This window comes from Eptatretus burgeri, chromosome 2 (assembly GCF_056783735.1).
Source record: "Eptatretus burgeri isolate ZD-2024b chromosome 2, Ebu_testis_v1, whole genome shotgun sequence".
NCBI lineage: Eukaryota > Metazoa > Chordata > Myxini > Myxiniformes > Myxinidae > Eptatretus > Eptatretus burgeri.
The window spans coordinates 65,889,509-65,916,639 of NC_140962.1; the positions used below are offsets into that span (position 1 = coordinate 65,889,509).

A 27,131-nucleotide genomic window follows, 5' to 3' on the forward strand; every position below is an offset into this window, starting at 1 on the left:
TGACTCTGGTATCGTTCAACGGCTGTATTTTTATCTCGTGAAGTCAACCTATCATTGGCGCAAACATCGCGATTCACTGAAACACATGCCAGTCGTCAAGTGCTTGTCAGATACACTGTGGTCGGCCCGTGCAGAAGCTGGAGAAGCACTGGCCAATGGATTCCAGCAAAATATCATGGTACTTGACGATCTTGCAATGAATGAACATCTCAACGCAGAGGCCAAAAATGAGGCATCTGCTATTCTGAAGGAATTGGAAAAACTTGAGACGGTGATTCTGCTAGTCACATGGCAGGAAATTCCAAAGAGGTTCAACGCAACAAGTCAGCAGTTACAGAAGCCGGGGCTCGATTTGAACACGGCAGTGAAACCACTCGAATCACTGACAGAGTTCGGAAAGGACCAACAGGAACGGTTCGACGACTTTGAACATATTGCGATTGATAAATGTGGTCACAGCGAGTATGAAGGCGATCGGCGACGTGTTCGAAGGAGGAAGCGACATGATGAAATAGACAGCGCCGATGACACCCAGTTACCGCCCAGAGACAGATTCAGGACCACATCCTACATACCCATCATTGATCAGCTAACTTCACGAGGAGATCGCCTCAAGGCCTATGGAACACTCCGTCAGCGTTTCTCATTCTTTTCAGAAATAACGACCATGCAGACGGATAAGCTCCGCTGCAGACCTGGTCAAGAGTTACCCGAACGACCTGGAACCTTCTCTGGTTTCGGAAATTGTACATTTCCAGGCATATCTCAAGACGATGCAGACAGAAGACTCGGAAAAATTGTCTGAAACTACTATGTTTTCCACAATCCACAACTACAATATGGTGGCAGCGTTCGCCAATGTGGAGATAGCTTTGCAGGTATACCTGTCAATGTTTGTCACGAACTGTACGGGAGAACGATCATTCTCAAAATTGAAAAGGATCAAGCACTATCTGCGTAGTATGATCGGCCAAGATCGTTTGGCATCGCTGGCCATACTGAGTGCTGAACACGAACTATTCAGGAGAGTGAGCACACGCGAAACAATCGAGGACTTTGCGCGAATCAAAGCCAGGAAGAAGCTAAAAGATTCTGTAGGTTTTCACATCTCGCAAATATATTGTAGCAATTACCCCAAAGTGTGCAATAATGCATCATATCAACAAAAATGACAAAAAAAAAAACTTTCTACATTGAGATTTGAGATGATACCATCACGTTTTGGTTTTGCGATTATTTTCTCTGTTCCGTTGTTTTCATCCATAGTGGTTTCTTGCATATAAACTTTTGTTACTAGTAGTTTCTGAAATACATGTTTTTACGCAGAAACCGTGTTTTTTTTTCTTTTGCCCAGCCGAGGATGGTGCATTTATATATGAATACTTTTATAAGCATACATGAAGTAAAAATGGCTGCCCCTGAGAGGGCCCCGCGTACTTCTAGGGCCCAGGGCCCCACAACACATAAATCCGGCCCTGGAAGAGAGTAGAGGGTAGAAGATAGAAGATAGTATGGAGAAGAGAGTTGAGAGTGGAGAGAAGATAGTAGAGAATAGTGGAGAGTACAAGATACAAGATAGGCGAAATAGAGAAGATACAAGAGAGTAGAGAGTAGGAGAGAGTGGAAGAAGATAGTAGAGAGTGGAGCGTAGATACTAGAAAGAGAGAAGATCGTAGAGAGTCGAGAGTAGAGGGTAGAAGAAGATAGAGAGTACAAGATACAAGATAGTAGAGAGTAGAAGATGCAAGATGCAAGAGAGTAGAAGATAGTAGAAGATACAAGAGAGTAGAGAGTAGAGAGTACAAGATACAAGAGAGTAGAGGGTAGAAGATAGTATATAGTAGAGAGTAGAAGAAGATAGAGAGTAGAGAGCAGAGAGAAGATAGAAGACAGTGAAGAGTACAAGATACAAGATAGTGGAGAGTAGATAGTAGAGATTACAAGATACAAGAGAGTAGAGGGTAGAGGGCAGAAGATAGAAGATCGTATCGAGTAGAGAAGAGATAGTATATAGTAGAAGAAGATTGTTGAGAGTAGATAGTAGAGAGAAGAGAGTAGAGAATAGTCGAGAGTGGAGAGGACAAGATACGAGATAGTCGAAAGAGAGAAGATAGTAGAGTGGAGAGTGGATCGTAGAAAGAGAGAAGATCGTGGAGAGTCGAAGAGAGAAAAGAGTAGTAGAGGGTAGAGAGTAGAAGAAGATACAAGAGAGAAGAGTAGTAGAGAAGATCGTAGAAAGTAGAGAGCAGATAGAAGAGAATACAAGATACTAGAGGGTAGAGGGTAGAAGGTAGTAGAGAGTAGAGAGAAGATAGTAGGAGAATAGTCGAGAGAAGATAGTAGATAGAAGACAGAAGACAATAGAGAGTAGAGAGTACAAGATACAAGATAGTAGAAGAAGATAGAAGATGAAGAGAGTAGAAGATACAAGAGAGTAGAGAGCAGAAGAGTAAAGAGTAGTAGAGAACAGAGAGCAGATAGAAGATAGAAGATGGAAGAGAATACAAGATACAAGAGAGTAGAGAGTACAAGATTCAAGATACTAGAGGGAAGAGGGTAGAAGAGAGAAGATAGTAGAGAGTAGATAGAAGACAGAAGACAATCGAGAGTAGAGAATACAAGATAGTAGAAAGAGAGAAGATACAAGAGAGTAGAAGAAGATAGTAGAGAGTGGAAGATACAAGATAGTAGAGAGTAGTAGAAGATACTAGAGTGGAGAGGAGAGAGTACAAGATACAAGATGCAAGAGAGTAGAGGGTAGAAGAGAAGAGATAGTATAGAGTAGAGAGGAGATAGAAGAGAGTAGAGAGTAGAAGATAGAACATCGCATAGAGAAGAGATAGTATGTAGTAGAGAGTAGAAGAAGATAGTAGATTGTCGAAAGAGAGTAGATCGTAGAGAGCAGAGAGCAGATAGAAGAGAGTAGAGAGTAGAAGATACAAAATACGAGAGAGAGTAGAGGGTAGAAGATTGGAAAGAGTAGAGAGAAGATCGTAGAGAATAGTTGAGAGAAGATAGTGGAGAGTACAAGATACAAGATATGACAGTCGAAAGAGAGAAGATACCAGATACCAGATACAAGAGAGAAGAGAGTGGAGAGTAGGTCGTAGAAAGAGAGAAGAAAGTAGAAAGAGAGTCGAGAGTACAAGATACAAGAGAGGAGAGAGTACAAGATGCAAGAGAGTAGAGAGTAGAGGGTAGAAGATAGAAGATAGTATAGAGTAGAGCAGAGATAGTAGAGAGCAGATAGAAGATAGAGAGTAGAAGAAGAGTGGAGAGTAGAGAGTAGAAAGAGAGAAGATAGTAGAGAGTAGAAGAGTAGTAGAGAGCAGAGAGAAGATAGAAGAGAATACAAGATTGAAGATAGTAGAGAGAAGATAGTGGAGAATAGTCGAGAGAAGATGGTAGAGTAGTAGAGAGTAGTAGAGAGAAGTGAGTAGATAGAAGACAGAAGACAGTAGAGAGTACAAGAAGATAGTGGAGTGGAGAGTCGATCGTTGAAAGAGAGAAGATAGTAGAGAGAAGACAGTAGAAGATATGAGATACTGGAGAGTAGAGAGTAGAAGATAGTAGAGAGTAGAGAATAGATAGTAGAAAGAGAAAAGATAGTAGAGAGTAGAATATACAAGAGAGTAGAGGGAAGAAGATAGTAGAGAGTGGAGAGTAGAAGAAGAAGATAGTAGAGAGCAGAGAGTACAAGATACTAGAGGGTAGAGGGCAGAAGATAGAAGATGGTATAGAGTAGAGATAGTATGTAGTAGAGAGTAGAAGAAGATAGTAGATTGTCGAAAGAGAGTAGATCGTAGAGAGCAGAGAGCAGATAGAAGAGAGTAGAGAGTAGAAGATACAAAATACGAGAGAGGGTAGAAGATTGGAAAGAGTAGAGAGAAGATCGTAGAGAATAGTTGAGAGAAGATAGTGGAGAGTACAAGATACAAGATATGATGTAGTCGAAAGAGAGAAGATACCAGATACCAGATACAAGAGAGAAGAGAGTGGAGAGTAGGTCGTAGAAAGAGAGAAGAAAGTAGAAAGAGAGTCGAGAGTACAAGATACAAGAGTACAAGATGCAAGAGAGTAGAGGGTAGAAGATAGAAGATAGTATAGTATAGAGTAGAGCAGAGATAGTAGAGAGCAGAGAGTAGAAGAAGAGTGGAGAGTAGAAAGAGAGAAGAGTAGTAGAGAGCAGAGAGAAGATAGAAGAGAATACAAGATACTAGAGGGTAGAAGATAGTAGAGAGAAGATAGTGGAGAATAGTCGAGAGAAGATGGTAGAGTAGTAGAGAGAAGTGAGTAGAGAGAAGTGAGTAGATAGAAGACAGTAGAGAGTACAAGAAGATAGTGGAGTGGAGAGTCGATCGTTGAAAGAGAGAAGATAGTAGAGAGAAGACAGTAGAAGATACAAGATACGAGATACTGGAGAGTAGAGAGTAGAGAATAGATAGTAGAAAGAGAGAAGATAGTAAAGAGTAGAATATACAAGATACAAGAGAGTAGAGGGAAGAAGATAGTAGAGAGTGGAGAGTAGAAGAAGAAGATAGTAGAGAGCAGATAGAAGATAGAGAGTAGAGAGTAGAAGAAGAGTGGAGAGTAGAAAGAGAGAAGAGTAGTAGAGAGCAGAGAGAAGATAGAAGAGAATACAAGATACTAGAGGGTAGAAGATAGTAGAGAGAAGATAGTGGAGAATAGTCGAGAGAAGATGGTAGAGTAGTAGAGAGAAGTGAGTAGATAGAAGACAGAAGACAGTAGAGAGTACAAGAAGATAGTGGAGTGGAGAGTCGATCGTTGAAAGAGAGAAGATAGTAGAGAGAAGACAGTAGAAGATACGAGATACTGGAGAGTAGAGAGTAGAGAATAGATAGTAGAAAGAGAGAAGATAGTAAAGAGTAGAATATACAAGATACAAGAGAGTAGAGGGAAGAAGATAGTAGAGAGTGGAGAGTAGAAGAAGATAGTAGAGAGCAGAGAGTACAAGATACTAGAGGGTAGAGGGCAGAAGATAGAAGATGGTATAGAGAAGAGATAGTATATAGTAGAGAGTAGCAGAAGACAGTAGAGAGTAGATTGTCGAAAGAGAGTAGAAGATACAAGAGAGCAGAGGGTAGAGAGTAGAAGATAGTAGAGAGTAGTCGAGGGTAGAGAAGAAGAAGATAGTGGAGAGAAGAAGATACAAGTACAAGAGTAGATGAAGATTGTAGAGAGAAGATAGTAGAGAGTAGAAGATACAAGAGAGTAGAGAGTAGTAGAGAAGAAGATAGTGGAGAGTAGAAGATACAAGAGAGTAGAGGGAAGAAGATAGTAGAAGAAGATAGTAGAGAGTACAAGATACTAGAGGGTAGAGGGCAGAAGATAGAAGATAGTAAAGAGTAGAGAAGAGATAGTATATAGTAGAGAGTAGAAGAAGACAGTAGAGAGTAGATTGTCGAAAGAGTAGAGAGAGTAGAAGATACAAGATACTAGAGAGCAGAGGGTAGAGAGTAGAAGTAGAGAGTAGATAGAAGACAGTGGAGAGTAGAGAGTAGAGAGTACAAGATACTCGATAGTAGAAAGAAAGCAGACACAAGAGAGAAGATAGAAGATAGTACAAGATACAAGATACTAGAGAGTAGAGAAAAGATAGTAGAGAGTACAAGATACAAGATAGTAGAGAGTACAAGATACTTGAGGGTAGAGGGTAGAAGGGAGAAGATAAAAGAAAGAAGAGAATAGGAGAGAGAAGAGAGTAGAGAGAAGAAGAACATAGTAGAGAGTAGAAAATAGAAGACAGAAGATAGTAGCGAGTGGAAGATATGAGAGTAGTGTAGATAGTAGAGAGGAGAGAGTACAAGATGCAAGAGTAGAGAGTCGAGAGTAGTAGAGAGTAGTAGAAGATACAAGATACTAGAGAGGAGAGAGTACAAGATGCAAGAATCGAGAGTAGAGGTTAGAGGGTAGAAGGTAGAAGATAGAGGAGAGTGGAGAGTCGAGAGTAGATAGAAGAGAATACAAGATAGTAGAGAGTCGAGGGTAGAAGAAAGAAGATCGAAGATAGTAGATAGAAGACAGAAGATAGAAGAGAATACAAGATACAAGAGAGTCGAGAGTACAAGACACTCGAGAGTATAGGGTAAAGGATAGGAGAGAGAAGATTGTAGAGAGTGGAGAGTAGTGGAGAGTAGTCGAGAGTAGAAGAAGGTAGTAGATAGTAGAAAGAGAGAAGAGAGTAGAAGAAGATAGTGGAGAGAAGATAGTAGAAGATAGTAGAAAGAGAGAATATAGTCGACAGTAGAAGATACAAGAGAATAGAGAGTAGTAGCGGGTAGAGAGTAGAAGATACAAGAGAGTAGAGAGGAGAGAGTACAAGATGCAAGAGAGTAGAGGGTAGAAGATAGAAGAGAGTCGAGAGTAGAGTCGAGAGTAGAAGATACAAGATACTAGAGAGCAGAGGGTAGAGGGAAGAAGATAGAAGATAGTTTAGAGTAGAGAAAAGATAGTAGAGAGTAGATAGAAGAGACTGGAGAGTACAAGATACAAGATACTCGAGAGGAGAAAGAGAGAAGATACAAGATACAAGAGAGTAGAGAGTGGAAGAAGATAGGAGAAAGAGAGAAGATAGTAGAGAGTACAAGATACAAGATCGTAGAGAGTAGTAGAGAGTACAAGATACAAGAGAGTCGAGAGTGGAGAGTAGAAGAAGATAGTACAGAGTGGAGAGTAGATAGTAGAAAGAGAGAAGATAGTAGAGAGTAGAAGATACAAGATACAAGAGAGCAGAGGGTAGAAGGAAGAAGAGAGTAGAGAGAAGACAGAAGACAGTGGAGAGTAGAGAGTGCAAGATACAAGATACTCGATAGTAGAAAGAGAGCAGATACAAGAGAGTAGAGAGTACAAGATACAAGATACTAAAGAGTAGAGAGTGGAGAAAAGAGAGTAGAGAGTACAAGATACAAGATAGTAGAGAGTACAAGATACTTGAGGGTAGAAGGGAGAAGATAGAAGAAAGAAGAGAATAGGAGAAGAAGATAGTAGAGAAAAGTAGAGAGAAGAAGAAGATAGTAGAGAGCAGAGAGTAGAAAATAGAAGACAGAAGATAGAGGAGAGAGTACAAGATGCAAGAGAGTAGAAGAGTAGAGGGTAGCAGAGGGTAGTAGAGAGTGGAAGAAGATAGTAGAGAGTAGTCGAGAGAAGAAGATAGAGAGTAGCGAGTGGAAGATTCAAGATACAAGATACTAGAGAGGAGAGAGTACAAGATGCAAGAGAGTCGAGAGTAGAGAGTCGAGAGTAGATAGAAGAGAATAGGAGAGAGAAGATAGTAGAGAGAAGAAGAAGATAGTAGAGAGCAGAGAGTAGAAAATAGAAGACAGAAGATAGTAGAGAGTGGAAGATATGAGAGTAGTTTAGAGAGGAGAGAGTAGAAGAGTAGAGAGTAGTAGAGAGTGGAAGAAGATAGTAGAGAGTAGTCGAGAGAAGAAGATAGAGAGTAGAGAGTGGAAGATTCAAGATACAAGAGAGTAGAGAGTACAAGATACTAGAGAGGAGAGAGTTCGAGAGTAGAGAGTAGAGGGTAGAGAGTCGAGAGTAGATAGAAGAGAATAGGAGAGAGAAGATGGTAGAGAGAAGATAGTAGAGAGAAGAAGAAGATAGTAGAGAGCAGAGAGTAGAAAATAGAAGACAGAAGATAGTAGAGAATGGAAGATATGAGAGTAGTTTAGAGAGGAGAGAGTAGAAGAGTAGAGAGTAGTAGAGAGTGGAAGAAGAGAGTAGTCGAGAGAAGAAGATAAGAGTAGAGAGTGGAAGATTCAAGATACAAGAGTAGATAGAAGAGAATACAAGATAGAGAGTCGAGGGTAGAAGAAAGAAGATCGAAGATAGTAGATAGAAGATAGAAGAGAATACAAGATACAAGAGAGTAGAGAGTACAAGACACTCGAGAGTATAGGGTAGAGATAGAAGATAGGAGAGAGTGGAGAGTAGTCGAGAGTAGAGAGTAGAAGATACTAGAGAGTAGATAGTAGAAAGAGAGAAGATAGTCGACAGTAGAAGATACAAGAGAGTAGGGAGTAGTAGAGGGTAGAGAGTAGAAGATACAAGACAGTAGAGAGGAGAGAGTACAAGATGCAAGAGAGTAGAGGGTAGAAGATAGAAGAGAGTCAAGAGTAGAAGATACAAGATACTAGAGAGCAGAGGGTAGAGGGAAGAAGATAGTTTAGAGTAGAGAAAAGATAGTAGATAGAAGAGAGTAGAGAGTGGAGAGTACTAGATACAAGATACTCGAGAGGAGAAAGAGAGAAGATACAAGAGAGTAGAGAGTAGTAGAGAGTGGAAGAAGATAGTAGAAAGAGAGAAGATAGTAGAGAGTACAAGATACAAGAGAGTCGAGAGTGGAGAGTAGAAGAAGATAGTACAGAGTGGAGATACAAGAGAGTAGAGAGTACAAGAGAGTAGAAGAAGATAGTAGAAAGAGAGAAGATCGTAGAGAGTAGATAGTAGATAGTCGATAGAAGAGAGTAGAGAGTAGAAAATAGAAGATAGTATCTTAGAAGATAGTATCTTAGAGTAGAAGATACAAGATAGTACAAGAGTAGAGAGTTGAAGAGTAGAAAGCAGATAGAGGATCGAAGATGGAAGAGAATACAAGAGGGTAGAAGAGAGTAGATAGTGGAGAATAGTCGAGAGAAGATAGTAGAGAGGAGAAGAAGATAGTAGAGAGTAAAGAGTAGATAGAAGATAGAAGACAATCGAGAGTTGAGAGTACAAGACACGAGAGTAGAGAGTCGAAGATAGAAGAGAGTAGAGAGTAGTAGAGAGTAGAAGATACAAGAGAGTCGAGAGTCGTCGAGGATAGAGAGTACAAGATACAAGATAGTAGGGAGAAGAGAGTTGTAGAGAGTTGAAGATAGTAGAGAGTACAAGAAACTAGAGAGTAGAAGAGTAGAGTAGTGGAGAGCAGAAGAGGATAGTAGAGAGTATATGGTAGAAAGAGAAGAGTCGAGGGTAGATAGTCGAAACAGAGAAGATAGTAAAGTAGATTGGAGAGAGTACAAGATGCAAGAGAGTGGAGAGTAGAGGGTGGAGGGTAGAAGATAGAAGGTAGAAGATAGTAGAGAGAAGATGGTGGAAAATAGCCAATGAAGATAGTGGAGAGTAGTAGAGAGTAGAAGAAGACAGAAGATCGAAGATAGAAGACAGAAGACAATAGAGAGTACAAGATACAAGATAGTAGAAAGAGAGAAGATACCAGATACAAGAGAGTTGAGAGTAGTCAAGAGTCGTAGAGAGTGGAGAGCAGATAATAGAAAGAGAGAAGATTGTAGAGAGTAGAAGATACAAGATACTGGAGAGTAGAGAGTCGAAGATAGAAGAGAGTCGAGAGCAGATAGAAGAGAGTAGAGAGTACAAGATTCAAGAGAGGAGAGAGTACAAGATACTAGAAAGTAGAGGGTAGAAGATAGTAGAGAGTGGAGAAGAGATAGTATATAGTAGAGAGTGGAGAGTGGTAGAGAGAAGGTACTAGAGAGTAGAGAGTGGAGAGTAGATAGTAGAAAGAGAGAAGGTACTAGAGAGTGGAGAGTAGATAGTAGAGAGTGGAAGAGAGTAGAGTAGAGAGTAGTAGAGGGTAGAAGATACAAGATACAAGATAGTAGAGAGTGGTAGATACAAGATACAAGAGAATAGAGAGGAGAAGATACAAGAGAGTAGAGAGGAGAGAGTACAAGGTACAAGATGCAAGAGAGTAGAGAGAAGATAGAAGATAGAACATAGAACAGAGTCGAGAGTACAAGATACCAGAGAGTAGAGAGTACAAGATACTAGAGAGTAGAGGGTAGAGGGCAGAAGATAGAAGAGATAGTATATAGTCGAGAGTTGAAGAAGATAGTCGAAAAAGAGAAGATAGTAGAGAGGAGAGAGTAGAGAGTAGAAGATACGAGAGAGTAGCGGGTAGAGGGAAGAAGATAGAAGATAGTAGAGAGCAGAGAGTAGAAGAAGATAGTAGATAGTAGATAGTAGATAGAAGACAGAAGAGAGTAGAGAGTGGAGAGTGGTGCGTACAAGATACAAGATAGTAGAGAGTGGTAGATAGTAGAGAGGAGAGAGGAGAAGATACAAGAGAGTAGAGAGGAGAGAGTACAAGGTACAAGATGCAAGAGAGTTGAGAGAAGATAGAAGATAGAACATAGAAGAGAGTCGAGAGTACAAGATACCAGAGAGTAGAGAGTACAAGATACTAGAGAGTCGAGGGTAGAAGATAGAAGATCGAAGAGAGTAGTAGAAGAAGATAGTAGAAAGAGTAAAGAGTAGAAGAGTGGAGAGTAGAGAGTACAAGATACAAGAGAGTAGAGAATACAAGAGGGTAGAGGGCAGAAGATAGAAGAGATAGTATATAGTCGAGAGTTGTAGAGAGTTGAAGAAGATAGTCGAAAAAGAGAAGATAGTAGAGAGTAGAGAGCAGATAGAAGATAGAAGAGAGTAGAGAGTAGAAGATACGAGAGAGTAGCGGGTAGAGGGAAGAAGATAGAAGATAGAAGATAGTAGAGAGTGGAGAGTAGAAGAAGATAGTAGAAAGAGAGTAGAGAGTAGATAGAAGACAGAAGAGAGTAGAGAGTGGAGAGTGGAGCGTACAAGATACAAGATAGTAGAAAGAGAGAAGATACCAGATACAAGAGAGTAGAGAGTAGTAGAGAGTGGAAGAAGATAGTAGATAGTAGAAAGAGAGAAGATAGTAGAGAGTACAAGATACAAGATAGTAGAGAGTAGAAAGTAGAAGAGAGTAGAGAGTAGTAGAGGGTAGCGAGTGGAGAGTCGATAGTAGAAAGAGAGTAGAGAGTAGAGAGTAGAAGATACAAGAGAGAAGATAGTCGAGAATACAAGATACAAGAGAGCAGAGAGTACAAGATTCAAGATAGTAGAGGGTAGAAGATAGAAGATAGTCGAGAGTAGAGAGAAGATAGTAGAGAGTAGAAGAAGATAGTAGAGAGTAGAAGAAGATAGTAGCGAGTAGAAGAAGATAGTAGAGAGTTGAGAGTAGATAGAAGACAGAAGACAGTCGAGAGTAGAGAGTACAAGATACAAGATCGTAGAAAGATACTAGAGAGTAGAGAGTAGAAGAGAGTAGAGAGTAGTAGAGAGAAGATAGTAGAGAGTAGAAGATACAAGATACAAGAGAGTAGAGAGTCGTCGAGGGTAGAGAGTAGAAGATACAAGATACAAAAGAGTCGAGAGTAGAAGAGTAGAGAGTAGTGGAGAGTAGAAGAAGATAGTAGAAAGAGAGAAGATAGTAGCGAGTAGAGAGTACAAGATAGAAGAGAGTGGAGAGTAGATAGTAGAAAGAGAGAAGATCATAGAGAGTAGAAGATACAAGATAGTAGAGAGAAGAGAGTGGAGAGTAGAGAGTCGTAGAAGAAGATAGTAGAAAGTAGAGAGCAGAAAGAAGATAGAAGATAGAAGAGAATACAACATACAAGAGAGTAGAGAGTACAAGATACAAGATACTCGAGGGTAGAGGGTAGAGGGTAGAGAGTAGAAGATAGAAGATAGTATAGAGTAGAAGAAGATAGTGGAGAGTAGATAGTAGAGAGTAGAAGAAAGAAGATAGCAGAGAGTAGAAGATACAAGAGAGTAGAGAGGAGAGAGTACAAGATACAAGATGCTAGAGAGTCGAGGGTAGAAGATAGAAGGTAGATAACAGAAGAGAAGAGATAGTAGAGGGTAGGGGGTAGAAGGTAGTATCGAGAAGAGATTGTATAGAGTAGAGAGAAGATAGAAGAGAGTCGAGAATAGTAGAGAGTGGAGAGCAGAGAGTAGTAGAGAGTAGTAGAGAGTAGTAGAAGAGAGTAGATAGTAGAAAGAGAGAAGATAGTGGAGAGCAGATAGAAGAGAGTCGAGAGTAGAGAGTACAAGATACAAGAGAGTAGAAGAGTAGTGGAGAGTAGATAGAAGAGTAGAGAGTGAGTGCAGATAGAAGAGTCGAGAGCAGAGAGCAGAAGATAGAAGAGAGTAGAGAGAAGATCGTAGAAAGCAGAGAGCAGATCGAAGAGAGTAGAGAGTAGAAGAGAGAAGATAGAAGATAGTACAAGATACAAGAGAGTAGAAGGTAGAGGGTAGAAGATAGTGTAGAAATAAGATAGTAGAGAAGATAGTCGAGAGTAGAGAGGAGTAGAGAGTAGAAGATGATGGAAGATACAAGATACAAGATACTGGAGAGTAGAGAGTAGTAGAGAGTAGAGAGAAGATAGTAGAAAGTGGAGAGTTGAGAGTAGAGAGCAGATAGAAGAGAGTACAAGATACAAGATAGTAGAGTAGAAGATACTAGAGGGTAGAAGGTAGAAGATAGTTGAGAATCGTAGAGAGTAGATAGTAGAAAGAGAGAAGATAGTAGATAGTCGAGAGCAGAGAGTCGAAGATAGAAGATAGTAGAGAGTAGAAGATACAAGTGAGTAGAGAGGAGAGAGTACAAGATACAAGATGCTAGAGAGTTGAGAGTGGAGAGTGGTAGAGAGTAGAAGAAGATAGTAGAGAGTAGAGAGTAGAAGATACAAGATACAAGAGAGTAGAGAGTGGAGAGTAGTAGAGAGTAGTATAAGATAGTAGAGAGTGGAGAGAAGATAGTAGAAAGAGAGAAAATAGTAGAGAGTGGATAGTAGATCGCAGAGAGCAGAGAGCAGAGAGAGAGATTTTCCACCATCAGCTTACTATATATGTCAAAGCTTGTTTCATTTCATGCAGTAACAAAATTCTGATGGTGGAACAAAAAAGGGGGTGTGCCGAAATATAAATAATCATCAAAACGAATTTTGAGGAGCCTCTTTAGGAAGACAATAATATCATTACTATATAATATGTCAAAGCTTGTTTCATTTCATGCAGTAACAAAAATCTGATGGTGGAACAAAAAAAGGGGTGTGCCGAAATAAAAATAATCATCAAAACGAATTTTAAGGGGCCTCTTTAGGAAGACAATATCATTACCTTCGCATTCTGTGAAAGGTTATGTTTTGGTCGGCGTGTATTTATTACCTTCGCATTCTGCGAAAGGTTATGTTTTATTTATTTATTTGTAATCTTGTGATTCGTATAACTCAAAAAGTTTTAAACCGAATTGCATGAAATTTGGTGGGATGATTGGTTATTAGCCAGGAAGCATTCGATTAGATTTTGGGATCGTTCGGGTCAAAGGTCAAGAAAAGGTCAAAATCGTCTTTTTCGATAACACGGTCAATTTTTATTCAATTTGCATGCAACCAGCATCAAACGAGATTACTTTCTCTTGTTGAAACGTTGTATTCACCGAGCTTGCGAGTGAAGACTCACCAAAACGACGTGAGTTGATTGTATGATTAGTCCGTAGCCCCCGAAAGTCGGGGGGGGGGGTCATGACATTATAGATATGTGGTTTGTGTCATAAGACCATTCATATGAAACCAGTTCCCCACACTCATACCAAGAACAAAAAAAGTAGTGGCGGCGAAGGTATGCGCTCTGAGTGCACGTTCTAGTTACTATATATGTCAAAGCTTGTTTAATTTCATGCAGTAACAAAAATCTGATGGTGGAACAAAAAAAGGGGCGTGCCAAAATATTAATATGGACTAGACTCGAGAGTGTGATAGCGTGTGCATATTTTGAGCAGAAGCTTCATGGAAACTGACTTCATTCAAGGATATCGGCACACGGTCGATGCCATCAAGGACCACTTTCCATGGGCGGGCGGTGAGAATGCACGCAAAGAGTGGGAAAAGATCCCCAGCACCCAGAGCACGGCTGTGCTTCTCAATTGCCTGGATATCTGCACGAATGAGTGCCAGCCAAAGCCGGCAATACTCCAACCGGAAGGAAAGTGACAGATCCTACAACAAATGAAAAGTACGTCTTGGTAACATTTTACAAAAAAAAGGAATAATATTTTTCGTCAATTTCATTGACGTGAAAATTCTGAATTTGACAATTCGTTCAATTCACATTCTGTCATGCAGTTTTACTTCATGTCATGAATTATTCTTATAAAAACAATTCACAACTTTGTTCAGTTGAAATGTCATTTGATTGAACCACTGATTTCAAAAGTAAAATGCGTGTTCCAAAACAATAATGTCGTCAAGAATTACAAACAGGGACAGGCAGCTTAGCTCTTGAAATTATTGCTAGAAATAATACCTGTTTAAACTTTTAGAATGTGCAGTTGAAGAGGGGCAAAATAACGATATACAGTATTTAGTCGAAAAATCTGGACAGATTAGGGAAAAGCAGCACCAGATAGAGGCCATGGTCCAGCAGAATCAGTTGAGTCTCAGCAGAGTTTGGGTCCTTCCGTACAAGAACATTTCCAGGATGAGGATCACAGTGAACAAAGCCATTCACGAAAATCATCTCGCTGTACATCATGCCCAATTTCCGTGATACCTGTTCAAAGGTAAATATCACAGAGAAACCATTTTGATAAATATAAACTAAATAAAGGCAGTCAGTACATATGTTTAACAAAACTTATTGAAATTCTGTGAAGTAGTTTCTGATTTGGGTGGATGTGGTGTATCTCAGCTCCAAGAAGACATTTTATAAGGTACCACGAAGGATGTTGGATATGTTTGGCCTTGCAGAATGGCTGGTAGAATAGACAACTGGATTGAAAAGTGGCTTAGTATAAGGAAACAGAGTGGTTGTGAGTGAGGATGTCTGGCTGGGTGGTTGTTAGTGGTAGGGTACTTTAACTGTGGGATCAGCACTATTTATAACTTGCATCAATGAAATGGAAAATGGGGTTAAGACTAGGCTTTTCAAGCAGGCAGATGAAGTTAACCTTGGAGTGGGTGGGTAGGGCATGAGAAGGGTGTGATCAGAATCAGCGAAGTGGAGATGCATTCACCTCGGACCCAGCTCGACGAAGCTATGAGGAGTGCCTGAAGGATGCAAGACTTTATATGTGAGAAAGGAGGTGATTATGAGGTGATTGGGTGAAATATTTACGATGATGAATGGTATGCACAAAACATATTGGGGGGTGTGGGTGGAGAAAGCATAACTCGGCGGTCTGCAACCACCCACAGATCAGTCGGATGACCGCACCCAAAAGACAGCAACTACAATTGAATAGACATTCCATTCCTCCTACCTCACCATGAAATCTCCGAACCCACCTCGTTCACATCAATATTGTGCTTCTGCATGTACTCCTTGTCATTGATCTGTCCTCCATCCACAAACTCCATTGTCAGCACACGCTTTCTTGAAAATTCCCATATAATCTGCGGCACCTGTGGGTACAAAGATATATATATATATATATATATATATATATATATATATATATATATATATATATATATATATATATATATATATATATATATATATATATATATATATATATATATATATATTTATATATATATATATATATATATATATATATATATATATATATATATATATATATATATATATATATATATATATATATATATATATATATATATATATATATATATATATATATATATATATATATATATATATATATATATATATATATATATATATATATATATATATATATATATATATATATATATATATATATATATATATATATATATATATATATATATATTTATATATATATATATATATATATATATATATATATATATATATATATATATATATATATATATATATATATATATATATTTATATATATATATATATATATATATATTTATATATTTATATTTATATATATATTTATATTTATATATATTTATATATATATATATATATATATATATATATATATATATATATATATATATATATATATATATATATATATATTTTGTTGCGGAAACGCAAAACCGCATGCTTCCAAGGCAATGGCACCCAACATGCAGTGATCCCCAGGCAGTTATTTTATTAGTATTCGTGTATTCATCGTCCTCTCATGTCACGTGGGTAAACGGGACAAATTGTGTTGCATGGAACTCGTAGCGAGGTCAAATAAATATCTCTGATCTGTGCTCTGACCTCAAAACTGGCCCTTTTCTTTTAAACATAATACACAACAAGCATGCAAGCACACATGCTATTCAAGGGACAATTGTTTAACAGGCACACCATGATGCCTCCCGTGACTCGGATCGTCTCTGTTGCACACAAAACAACCTTCCTCGGGAATTTGCGCACCATTTTCCATTCAAATCTGCACGCCAATACCCAACTGGCACCTCACCTTACTCATCTCGCTCACCAAATCTCACCACTTTGACCACAAATGCCTCCCGCACAAGGTAAAAATACTCCCAGACCTCCTCATACCTCTGCATCATGACAATTCGCCACTCTTTCAAGCACCACATGGTGTTGGCCATTGTTGTTGGCACCACGCGATGGTTGACCACGCTACAGACGCTATATTCTCCACCGCATCTCACTGGGAATGCCCCGAGTGAGCGACCAGAATTTTGCAGTCATCAGACCATGGCAAGACCGTAAGCAACGATGAGGGGTCGTGGGAAGGGCGATCCAGGGAGTTGATTCAGGTCCCGAATGTGCATTGTGGCTCGTGAAGGAGCCGGTGGGTGGCGGAGAAAGTCTGTTACGATCCAACATACAAAATGCACTCTGTGCACGTTGGGGACCGGGGTGCCAGCTTGAGATGCGTGCTCGCCATGTTAAGTCAGGAGCTCAGAGCTGTCCCGAAGCTGGTGGGCATCTGAGCCGGTTTCTGGTCCCGGAGCCTGACAGGGAGTGGCTTGAGCTGCTGTGGCCCAATAGAGAAGCAGGACTTGGGCCACAGCACGTCACTTTCCAGTCCTCACCCCATCCTTCGCCTGGGTCTTGTAAAAGGGAGTTGCGCAGAGCCATTGAGAGCTTCTTCGAAAACATTATCCATGTGCGACTGCTGTCCTTCGAGAGCATACAGTGGACTCCCTGCCGTGCTGTTGACGCGCCACCATCCCCGCGAAACCAGACGGGCTCACCACCGGCCACAGATGGCGGACCAGTGTGGAGCACACATTGCCATGAGTCCCGGCGAATAAATAAGGAGGAAATAACGCACCATATCATGAGGTGGGAATGCTCAGGCGGAGCATCACATGGAGGTACACACTTACATATACAGATCTTTACATTGTTAGGTGAGGGATCTTCTTTCTCACATCTATTCCTCTCTGTCTCTGTCTCTGTCTCTCTCCAAAGAAGAACGCGTTCCTGATTCACAATTGCATTTTCCTCTGGCACAACAACGCACCCCTCACGTTGCATACATAGCATCTCCCACTCCCACACCATAGACACCAGTATATTTCCATCTACCTTCCCCAAAGCATCCTGGACCCCGTTGGTCAGCTGACCACACCAGGTATTTAGAGGGTGTTTATCCTCACCTTTCTCTTTCATTTTTCGGTCATCTCTATCTCTATCTCTATCGAGATGACCTAATAAAGCCGGACCAAATGTCCGTACGTCAGTCAACAATTTTTCTTTCCAACCTTGATGAAACTGAGTATGTGGGTAGCGGTCGATGAGTGTTGCACAACAATATAACTTTTGCCCAGGTTCAAGGTCAGGGACGAGGTCACATAAGTTATAAATATCACCATTTTCAAAACCTCTCTAGTCTGCCATTCTACAAGATATTCGGCAACTGTTTATTGATTATGATAGTAAAAATATCTTGTATCTAACCGGACAGATTTTTTAATTTCCTTCCCGTTTGATAGTCACGTGATCTGGAAGATGGCTAAAAACGCCAATGCGATTCGCAAAGAAGGAAGGAAGGAGAAATGAAATATAAATAACATGGAAGAGGCAAAGCCGAGAAGCGAACGTATAATTCTTCTTACATTCGCTTCTGACTTCACATAAAACTTGTTCACAACTGTATACTTGCCAACTATACCGTGGTACGTGTAAGCGCCGCACAGCTGATGATTTTGACGCAATTTCCGGTGACTTCGGCCTGGATTCGGGATCAGTGAACAAATAATGTAAATCACGATTAAAAATTTTTTTGATGATGTGGGAGATATCTATTAAAATTAACTTTGGGGGAAAAATAATTGAATAAATAAATAAACGATCACTTCTCGTGAAGAATAAAAGAAATTAAAAGTTCCAGAAAGAGTTTCAAAATCGCTCAGGTCAGGTCAGGTATGGGAGCATGTGCCAGAACAGCACGTCGCTGCGTCCACTTTCCGCCGGTACTCCAGGGGCCTCCGTCTGGCCATCCCCCAGGCAGATGCCAGGCCCATCCCCATCTCCTTGAGATGATGGTCAACCTGTTGCAACCATGAGGCACGTGGTCGACCCACTGGCCTCCTCCACTCATGAGACTCCCTCGCTGAGAGAATCTGGTGAGCAGGATCAGAGTCAGGAAAACGAGCCACATGTCCAAACAGCCGCAACTGACGCTCACGGACTATGCAGGTAACAAATCTCATCCGAGTCTCTCTCAGCAACCGCTCGTTGGACACAAAATCCGACCAGCGATAGCCAAGGATTCTCCGAAGAGACCTGGTACCAAAGGAATTAAGTCTCCGTCTCAGATCCTTGGTCAGAGTCCAAGTCTCGCACCCATAGAGCAAGACTGGAAGTACCAAGGACCCGAAGACTCGGACTTTCGTCCTCCCGCACAGGTACCGGCAGCGCCACACCCCATGATCCAGTGAATCCATGACTCCCCAGGCCCGACCCAGACGTCTATTGACCTCTGACTCACAGCCAGCAGAGACATGAATATCACTGCCAAGGTAAGTGAATCTCTCCACGACCTCAACATCCTCACCACAAACAGACACAGACAGGACAGCAGCATCCAAGATGTCACCGAAAGCCTGGATCTTAGTTTTGACCCAAGAAACCCGTAATCCCAACGGCTCTGACTCCTCATTCAGCACCTCGAGGGCCCCCAAGAGGATGTCTAAAGTCTCCGCAAAGATGACTGCATCATCTGCAAAGTCAAGGTCCGAGATCTTGACATTCCCAAATGACGCACCGCAACTTGATCTCTCCGACATCCTCCCGAGAATCCAGTCCATACAAGTGCTGAAAAGTGTGGGGGCAAGTACACATCCCTGACGAACTCCAGTAACAACTGGAAATAAGTCAGAGATGGTACCACCACACTTCACAGCACTCTCAGTACCAGAGTAGAGTTCAGACATCAGATCGATCAGTTTTGGTGGCACCCCACGAAGACCAAGAATCCTCCAGAGGACATCCCGATTCACTGAATCGAACGCTTTACAGAGATCAACATAGGCTGCAAGCAGCCCCTGCCGAAACTCTCGTCTGCGTTCGGTGAGGCCACGAAGTGCAAGGATACGGTCAATCGTTGACCTCTTTGGTGAAAAGCCTGACTGCTCTGGACGCTGGTGCTCAAGCAGATGGTGGTGAACCCTATCGAGAATTATCCGAGCAAAGACCTTGCCCGGCACTGAGAGCAGCGTCACCCCTCGGTAGTTGTTGCAGTCTTGGCGATCACCCTTCCCTTTCCAGAGAGGGACAACAAGGCCCCTCTTCCAGTCAGTTGGGATGATGCCTGTGTTCCAGGCAGAGCACAAAACTGCATGCAACGACACGAGTGCAGCATTTCCACCAGCCTTGAGAAGTTCGGCATGGATGCCACAGATCCCTGGAGCTTTGCCCCGTTTCAACTGGTTCACCGCAGCCCGTGCTTCCACAAGCGTAGGTGGACCACAGTTGATTCGAGGGTCAGCAACAGGGATTGTAACACCCTTGACGTCCAACTCGACAGTTGGGGGATCAGCATGGTACAACCGCTCAAAGTAACCGGCCCAGCGGGCCTTCACTTCAGACTCCTCTGTCAAGAGCCTACCACTCTCTGCTCGAACTGTAGTGCTCCGAGGGATGGGCTTGGATGAACGTAATGCGCAAATTCCCCTGTAATCGGGACGAGAATCACCTGTCCACAGGTGATGCTCTACCCCCTCACAGATTCCTAGCACATAGGCCTCCTTGTCCACCCTCAGCGCACGTACAGTTTTATGCCTCAGCTTCCTGAACAGCTCAGCTCTGCCATTCAGCCTGGCCCTGCGACTCTGGTCAATGGTATCCAGTGTCCCTTGAGAGACAAAATTCTTCTTTGCCCTGCGGTGAGCTCCAAGGCATCCACCGGCAACATCAAGGACAGTGGTCTTGAAGGCGCTCCACAACTCTTCAGGACCCCCCAAAGTACCCAGACCCCCCAAGTGTCCACTCAGCCTGTTTGCAAACTCCTCAGCTACTCTCTCATCCCTGAGCTTGGCAACATCCAGCCTCGGCTGGGATGGTACCATTCTCCAGGATTTAAGGTGCAGCTTTAGAGTTGCTACAACAAGCCTGTGGTCAGTATTGAGGAACTGAGCACTCCGGTAGACCCTGCAGTTCTGGATCATCCTCCAACGACCGTCAATGAGGACATGGTCAATCTCCTTTGCCACACCGCCAGTGTTGGAATACCAAGTCCAGCGATGAGCTTCTGGGCGCTGAAACCATGAACCAGCCACCCTAAGTCCATGACTTCTTGCAAAGTCAAGGAACTTAGTGCCATTCTGGTTCATAGTTCCTGACCCATGGGGACCAACACACACCTCATAACCATCCCTATCAGTTCCAGTCGATGCATTGAAATCCCCCAAGACTAGAAGTGTATCTCGTCTGGGGCACTGATCAACCACAGACTCGAGTGTGGCGTAGAATGCATCCTTCACGGTGAGATCACTCGCCTCAGTCGGAGCATAAACAGAGACCAGGGAAATGACACCTAAGGAGTGACGAATCCTTAATCTCATAATACGCTCGTTGACCGGTGTTACCTCAATTATCATTGGGGTCAGCTTATTGGACACAGCTACAGCAACTCCTTGGGTATGGAAACCATCAGAGCGACCAGACCAATAGTAGGTGTAACCACCCACCATTATCTCGCCGCAATCCGGTCTCTGAACCTCAGAGAGAGCTGCAATCCCGATGTCCAAACACTTGAGCTCAAATGATAACAGAGACAGGTGATCATCCTCTCTTAGGGATAGGACATTCCAGGCACCCACCCGAAGGGACCGCCTCAGGTTAACCCAAGGAGACCGCCGTCTGGTGGACGACACCTCAGCACCACTCCGACACACTCTCCCGCAATCTGACCCAGGGATGTTACCCCGTGGTTTCCCTCCTATCAAAGATTGGGGGTCCCGAAGGCTTTGCCCCAATCCCGTCATCCGGTGAGCTGCCCTGCGAAGGGAAGCTGCACAGGAGGTACTCCCACGGAGTGGGTTTTCAGATTTTTTTTGCGTTTTTGCGTTTTGCGGAATGAAGGGTTTTACGGTGGCCGGAGTGCAAACCCTGCCACCAACCTCCTAATAAGAAGTGACCCAACTGCAGGAGGACGTCCGCAGACAGTTGGGCACTAGATATGGATGGCCGTTAGCTCACAAGGAGCTCCTCCGCCCTTTGACAGGTTTTGTTTTTTTTTTGTTTTTGTTTTGTTTTGTTTTTGACAGGTAATGTTAAATACAAAATAAACACTTCCTGTCATGAAAAAAAAAACTCACCTTCGGAAGTATAAAATTAACTTTGGGGAAAAAATAATTAAATAAATACACTTCTGGTCATGATCTCCTGGCATGCATCATTCACCATGACAAAAAACAGAAACAAAAAAAAAACCAGCAACAAAACAAAACGGAAGCAAAATGGTCATAGCCAATGACACGGATTCACAATTGCCAAGGTATTGTGTTTTTGTTGTTTCCTATTCTCTCATGTGCAAGCGTTAAGTAATATTCACAAGATAGAAATAAAACCCAATCGTGTTTATACACCGCACAGCGTTTAACAACCGGAAGCAAAAAGTCATAGCGAACGACACGGATTCGAAATAGCCAGGGCTATTGTGTTGTTGTTGTTGTTGTTGTTGTTGTTGTTGTTGTTGTTGTTATTGTTATTTCCTATTCTCTCACGTGCACGCGTTAAGTATGAAGCTCACTTCATTCGCTATTAAACACATTTTTAGCCTTTTATATTTATACATTTTCCGCCGAAGGTGCAAAAGTTTCAAAACCCGAAATGTAAACGTCGGCATTTATTTTCAAAATATAAATTCGTGCGCGCGCGCCAAAATGCCGAGTCGTCTTTAACCAAACTGCGTAGTAGAACTGCGCAGTAGTCCGGTCATGGCGTCTGAGCAGTGGCCAGCGTGGTTCAGATTGACTGTGGTTTCTGGGGCGAAGGTGATTGTTCAGAAGTATGTCGGCGGTATAAATTTGAGTGACTGTATTGGTGATTTAATCACGCAACATGTTGACAACGAATATTCTGGCCGAACGATTGCATCAATTCAGTGCATCAGCAGGGATAATTCGCAGGCTCCTCTCGATCGTGCCGATATCTAACATAATCACCGGCGGACATAGGGCTGCAGGCTGTGGGGGCGAGGCCACGGATCCCGGATGAGGGGATAAGTGATAAATTATGCTTCATGCTTCGGGCTTTCTGATTAATATATCAATGAGTACATTCCATAATTAATGAATCTGGCATACATAAAGGTTTTTTCATACCTGACATGTTACTTTGTGCAGTGTCACGAAATTTCTGTGGAATTAATAATTAATGAATTTGCTCGCTCTAACGATTTTTCAAACCTCAATATCTCTATAAATACTTGACCAATTTTCATTCTGAAAGTTGCATTATAATCAGTGAAGAATAATCTACAGGATTATCATAATCTCCGAGAGCTCAGCCTATATTTTCGTTTTTTTTCTACAACCGGAAGTGAAATGTCCCCAGAGAGTGGACGGACCGGAAAACCACGTATTGCACTTACTGGTGATTCTGATGTGTTAATCCGGGTACTAAATGAACAATACATATTTATTAATTATGTCATTAGTCATATTATCCAAGTGTATCTCTGTGAACTATTTCAATCTAAACGGTTAGTTTGGACTGTTTCGCGGTTACCTGAACTGAACATTGAAAACTTGTGGTATTATAGAGATGACTGTCACCCCCACACGGGGGTAATTTTTATTTTTTGTATACCTTGCCGAGGCTCGTATGAGAGCGAACGCACAGCGAGGAGGGCATAAGACAAGAGGGGCGGGAGTGGGAAGGACAAAACAGTGAGAAACAGAGACATTGGGATATCTGTGGAAGGGAGAGGGATGGGACGGGGAACATGGAGTAAACAAGATGGACATTACAGGGACTTTCAGGAAGGAAGGAGGTGATTTTGGGGCGGATGAACGAGGGTAGAAAAGATCGAGGATTTGGATGGGGGCCTATAAGAGGTGGTGGTGAACAGCTGTTTTGAAGGCCTGGAGGAAAGAATGGGATTGAACAGAGTGAGGGAGTTATTCCAAAGGCGGGAAAAAAGAGGAATGAAAGAGTGAAAGTGAAGCGATTCGTGATATTGGTAGTTTTACCAGAAGGGGGTTGTTGGCAGACCTTGAGCGTACCCTGCGGAAATATGGTGGGGACAAATCGCAGACAGAGCAGGGGGGACGAGACCAGAAAGGAGACAGTAGAAGACAGAAAGACCACCGCCCTACCTGCGGTGAGAGAATGAGAGGACCTAAGACTCTGCCTGATCGCGGGAGATGCCAATAATCCGAAATGCCTTGGTTTCCACACCACAGCGTGAAGCTGAGAAAGGTGAGAAGCAGAAGCACCAGCCCAGAGGGGAGAGCAGTATTCCATCAGGCTGCGGACGAAAACTTTGTATGTGGTCAGGAGCTCAGGTGGGCCGAGGAAGGACTTTGCACGATGGAGGATGCCCAGGAGGCGACTGGCTTTGGAGGCCAGGTTGGAAATGTGGCTTTCCCAGATGGTGAGACCCAGAAGCTTGAATGAAAGGACTTCTTCAAGAGGATTGTTGAGAAAGTAGATTGGGGGTCGGGGGGGGGGGATCCAAACGGTCCTTTTGGGGAGACATAGTGGGAGTGTGAGATTTGTCTGGATTGAAAGACATGTTCCACGTGTTGGACCAGTTTGTGATTTTATCGAGATCTGCAGAGAGCGAAGAAGCTGCTGCTTGCCGCTCTGAGGGAAGACAGATGGTATGGCAGAGGGTGGAGTCATCAACAAAGAGATAAAGAGGATTTTCAAGAGAGTCTGAGAGATCATTGATGAAAACCAGAAAAAAAACAGGGCCCAGAACACTGCCTTGATGAACTCCAGCCTGGACAGGAAGAGGGGATGAAAGAATTCCATGTCAGGCCACACGTTGACTGTGACAGGAGAGAACGTCTATGAGCCATGAGTGGAGATGGCCTTGGATACCATAGGAAGAGAATTTGGTTCGCAGGGCAGGGTGCCAGACCGTGTCAAAAGCACGCGATATGTCTAGGGAGATGGCTCTGATTTCATGTCTGGCATTGAGGACCTCCATCCATTGTTAGGGGAGCAGAAGCAGCATATCCAGTGTAGATTGACCTGGTCTGAAACCAAATTGATGACCTGAAATCAGGCCATTGGAGAAGAGGAAGGATTTAATGACTGAAGCGATGATGGATTCCATATCATTGCTGATGATTGGGAGAAGGCTGATTGGTCTGCAGTTGCAGGGATCTGTTTTTGCACCTTTCTTATGCAGGGTGGTAATGTTTGCTGACTTCCAAGTAGATGCCAGATGACCTTGAGCAAATGAGAAGGTGAATAGAACAGAGAGATGGTGAGCAAGAGCAGAAGAGCAGGTTTTTTTGACACGTGGGCTGATGCCATCTGGACCGGTTGGAGAATCTGAGTCTAGGTTTGACAACAAGCTCTCCACTTTGTCAGACGAAAAGGATACAGAGTCCAGGGACAGTTGGGTGTGACTGGGTAAGGTGGGTACATAAAGCGAAGGGTTTCGGACACAAGATTTCAATGCAAACACCGAATTTCGGCATTCAGCCTTTTCACCTGCGGTGTCAGTAGTGTGACCATTTGAGATAAGGGAGGAGATGGAGGGGGAACATCCACCAGAAACAGATTTGATGCCACCAGGATTTAGAGGGAGATGTTTGAGATTTCAGACTCTTTCTTGGCTATTTAACTGTGTGTGTGTGTGTGTGTGTGTGTGTGTGATGGCACCCGTCCTATATTAAGAAAGATTGCAGAAAATAGTCGGGATAGTCCTGCTGTGTCCGCTTTTGTAAGTTGTCTTTTCCCGCACCCCACAAATTCCTTGCTATCCCCTGCTATACATAAAATAAAACCCTATTCACTGTGTTCCACACCCTTCATGGCTTTCCTTGTTTGTAAATATATGTGTTGTATAGAAATGTTCCCAGCTCGTTTTCGTGTTTTCTTTCATTGGTCCAGCATGGCCTGCACCCTAGTTTAGCCGGGACGTTATTCCCCAACGATCCGTTTCTGAGCCGGTACGTGCTTGGCAGTTCCGCTTGGCAACATCTGATCTGGTAAGGTGATCTGGTTTAAGCAAGTGCATACTGAGAGTATTTCCCAGTAATTAGATAACGTGACTATTTAGTAAACAGTATGAGATGGAGGACCCTAAGTCATGTGGTCAAGTTATTGGCGTTCACGGTCCATTACACAACTGCCGCATCATGAAGTTGTTCGTGTGTGATGGCCTGCGACTCCGGTGAGTCTGGTGTGAATCCAGAGGTAATTCACCCCCATGGTCTTCGCCCCCAACTATATATATATATATATATATATATATATATATATATATATATATATATATATATATATATATATATCCCAGCAAATATCACCCATCACTTCGCTGACGGAAATACGAAAGGGAGGGGGAAGAAGAGTGGGGGGGAGAAAGAGAGGCGTGGGGGCAGAGAAGGGGGTGAGTGAGGAGGTGGAGAGGGAAAGAGAGAGAAGGGGTGGGGCAGCAAGGATATTGTCTCATCAAAATACTTCGGCTTCGAATAATAGTAAAAATGGAAACAAAATAATGTCTGAAATTCTTTTTCTACCGGTCAGACTCAACACTGCCCAGACAAGTCCGGAGACGAACACCGCCCAGGCGTAAACACCAGCTGGACGCATCCACAGGTAAGCTGTCCAGAGACAAAAACCACATGGACACGTCCAGAGACAAACTGTCACATCATCACAGCCTGGACACAGAGAGGTGAGATGTGTGGGAGGGTCCTGCTCTGTGTGAGGCAGGGGCAGAGCGAGAATGGGACAGAGAGGTGGAAAGAGGTGGGTGGGGGAGGGGAGTTAACAGAGAGAATGTTATTCTTTATGAAACACACATACAAAACACACACACAGTATTTGTGCTTGGCCGATATCGGTAATTCTTGAGGAATCGGCAGATTGGAATCAATGTGATTATCGACTACAGTACATCCTGTATACAACCCAAAAACCATGAGTCGCTTTCACCTTTGTTTTTGGGGAATTCCTATCAATTGTCAAAACTGTTGCATTATAGATGTTTCAGGGTGATGTGCATAAACATTAATATTTATAAACAGCTGCCAATCGTCATGTGACGGGTGGGAAAAAAAATTTGGCTCTGTAATTTAGAAAACACGTTAATACGGCAAACAGCTCGGAAATCGGGTTTCATCAAATATATTTCGCTTTGAAACTCAGAGAAACTATATAAACCTTTTTTAAATCATGTACCTCTACCTTGTAGCAACTGCCAACTGCACATCCCGATCAGGACACGAACTGTGGGACGCTCGGCAAGTGGCTTAAGCACTCAAGCAAGCACTCCAATTAAATGGTTGATAAGGAACAGCTGGCCAGGCTGTGGCTGCATGCCTTAAAGGATCTTGTTAACTTTAAAGCCGGTCTTCACCGTGCATGCAGCAGTTCAAGAAATAAAATTAATTCGTTCAAATAATGACTTTATCCACAAAAGAATTGCTGTTTAACAAAGAACAACCCTGGAGACATCGCAATGTTTAATTGCCCGTGAAATAAACATTGCAGATAATCTGCCACAGTGCAGATAATCTGCCACATTGTCTGCTCGTCTGTGCATGTCACGTGGTGCATTGGTTTGCGTTCCGCACAAACGTTAAAACTTAATTTGAAAACATCCGTTTTTCACCAGATTTCCTTTGTTTCCATGTCAAACACATCGCAAAACCTCTGAAAATATACACAGATCTGGCAGACGTTATGGGTCGGCAGTCCCTCTGGGAGACAGGGCACGAGATCAAGCAATGAAT

General features: G+C 42.4%; 1 protein-coding gene across 10 annotated transcripts in view; it reads right to left on the minus strand.

Moving 5' to 3' along the window:
* The window catches only part of ADCK1 (aarF domain containing kinase 1), a 123,628-nt gene that overhangs the window by 20,953 nt on the left and 75,544 nt on the right, over positions 1–27,131 (minus strand). For 9 of the 10 annotated variants that reach the window (XM_085869592.1, XM_085869596.1, XM_085869590.1 and 6 more), the window contains exons 6-8: positions 15,111–15,227; positions 14,227–14,376; positions 13,626–13,823 (exon numbers count right to left, since the gene is read on the minus strand). In XM_085869592.1, coding sequence (XP_085725718.1) covers positions 13,626–13,823; positions 14,227–14,376; positions 15,111–15,227 — 465 coding nt within the window. The remainder of the gene's footprint in view (positions 1–13,625; positions 13,824–14,226; positions 14,377–15,110; positions 15,228–27,131) is intronic. The other variant, XM_085869594.1, reaches the window with a different exon arrangement.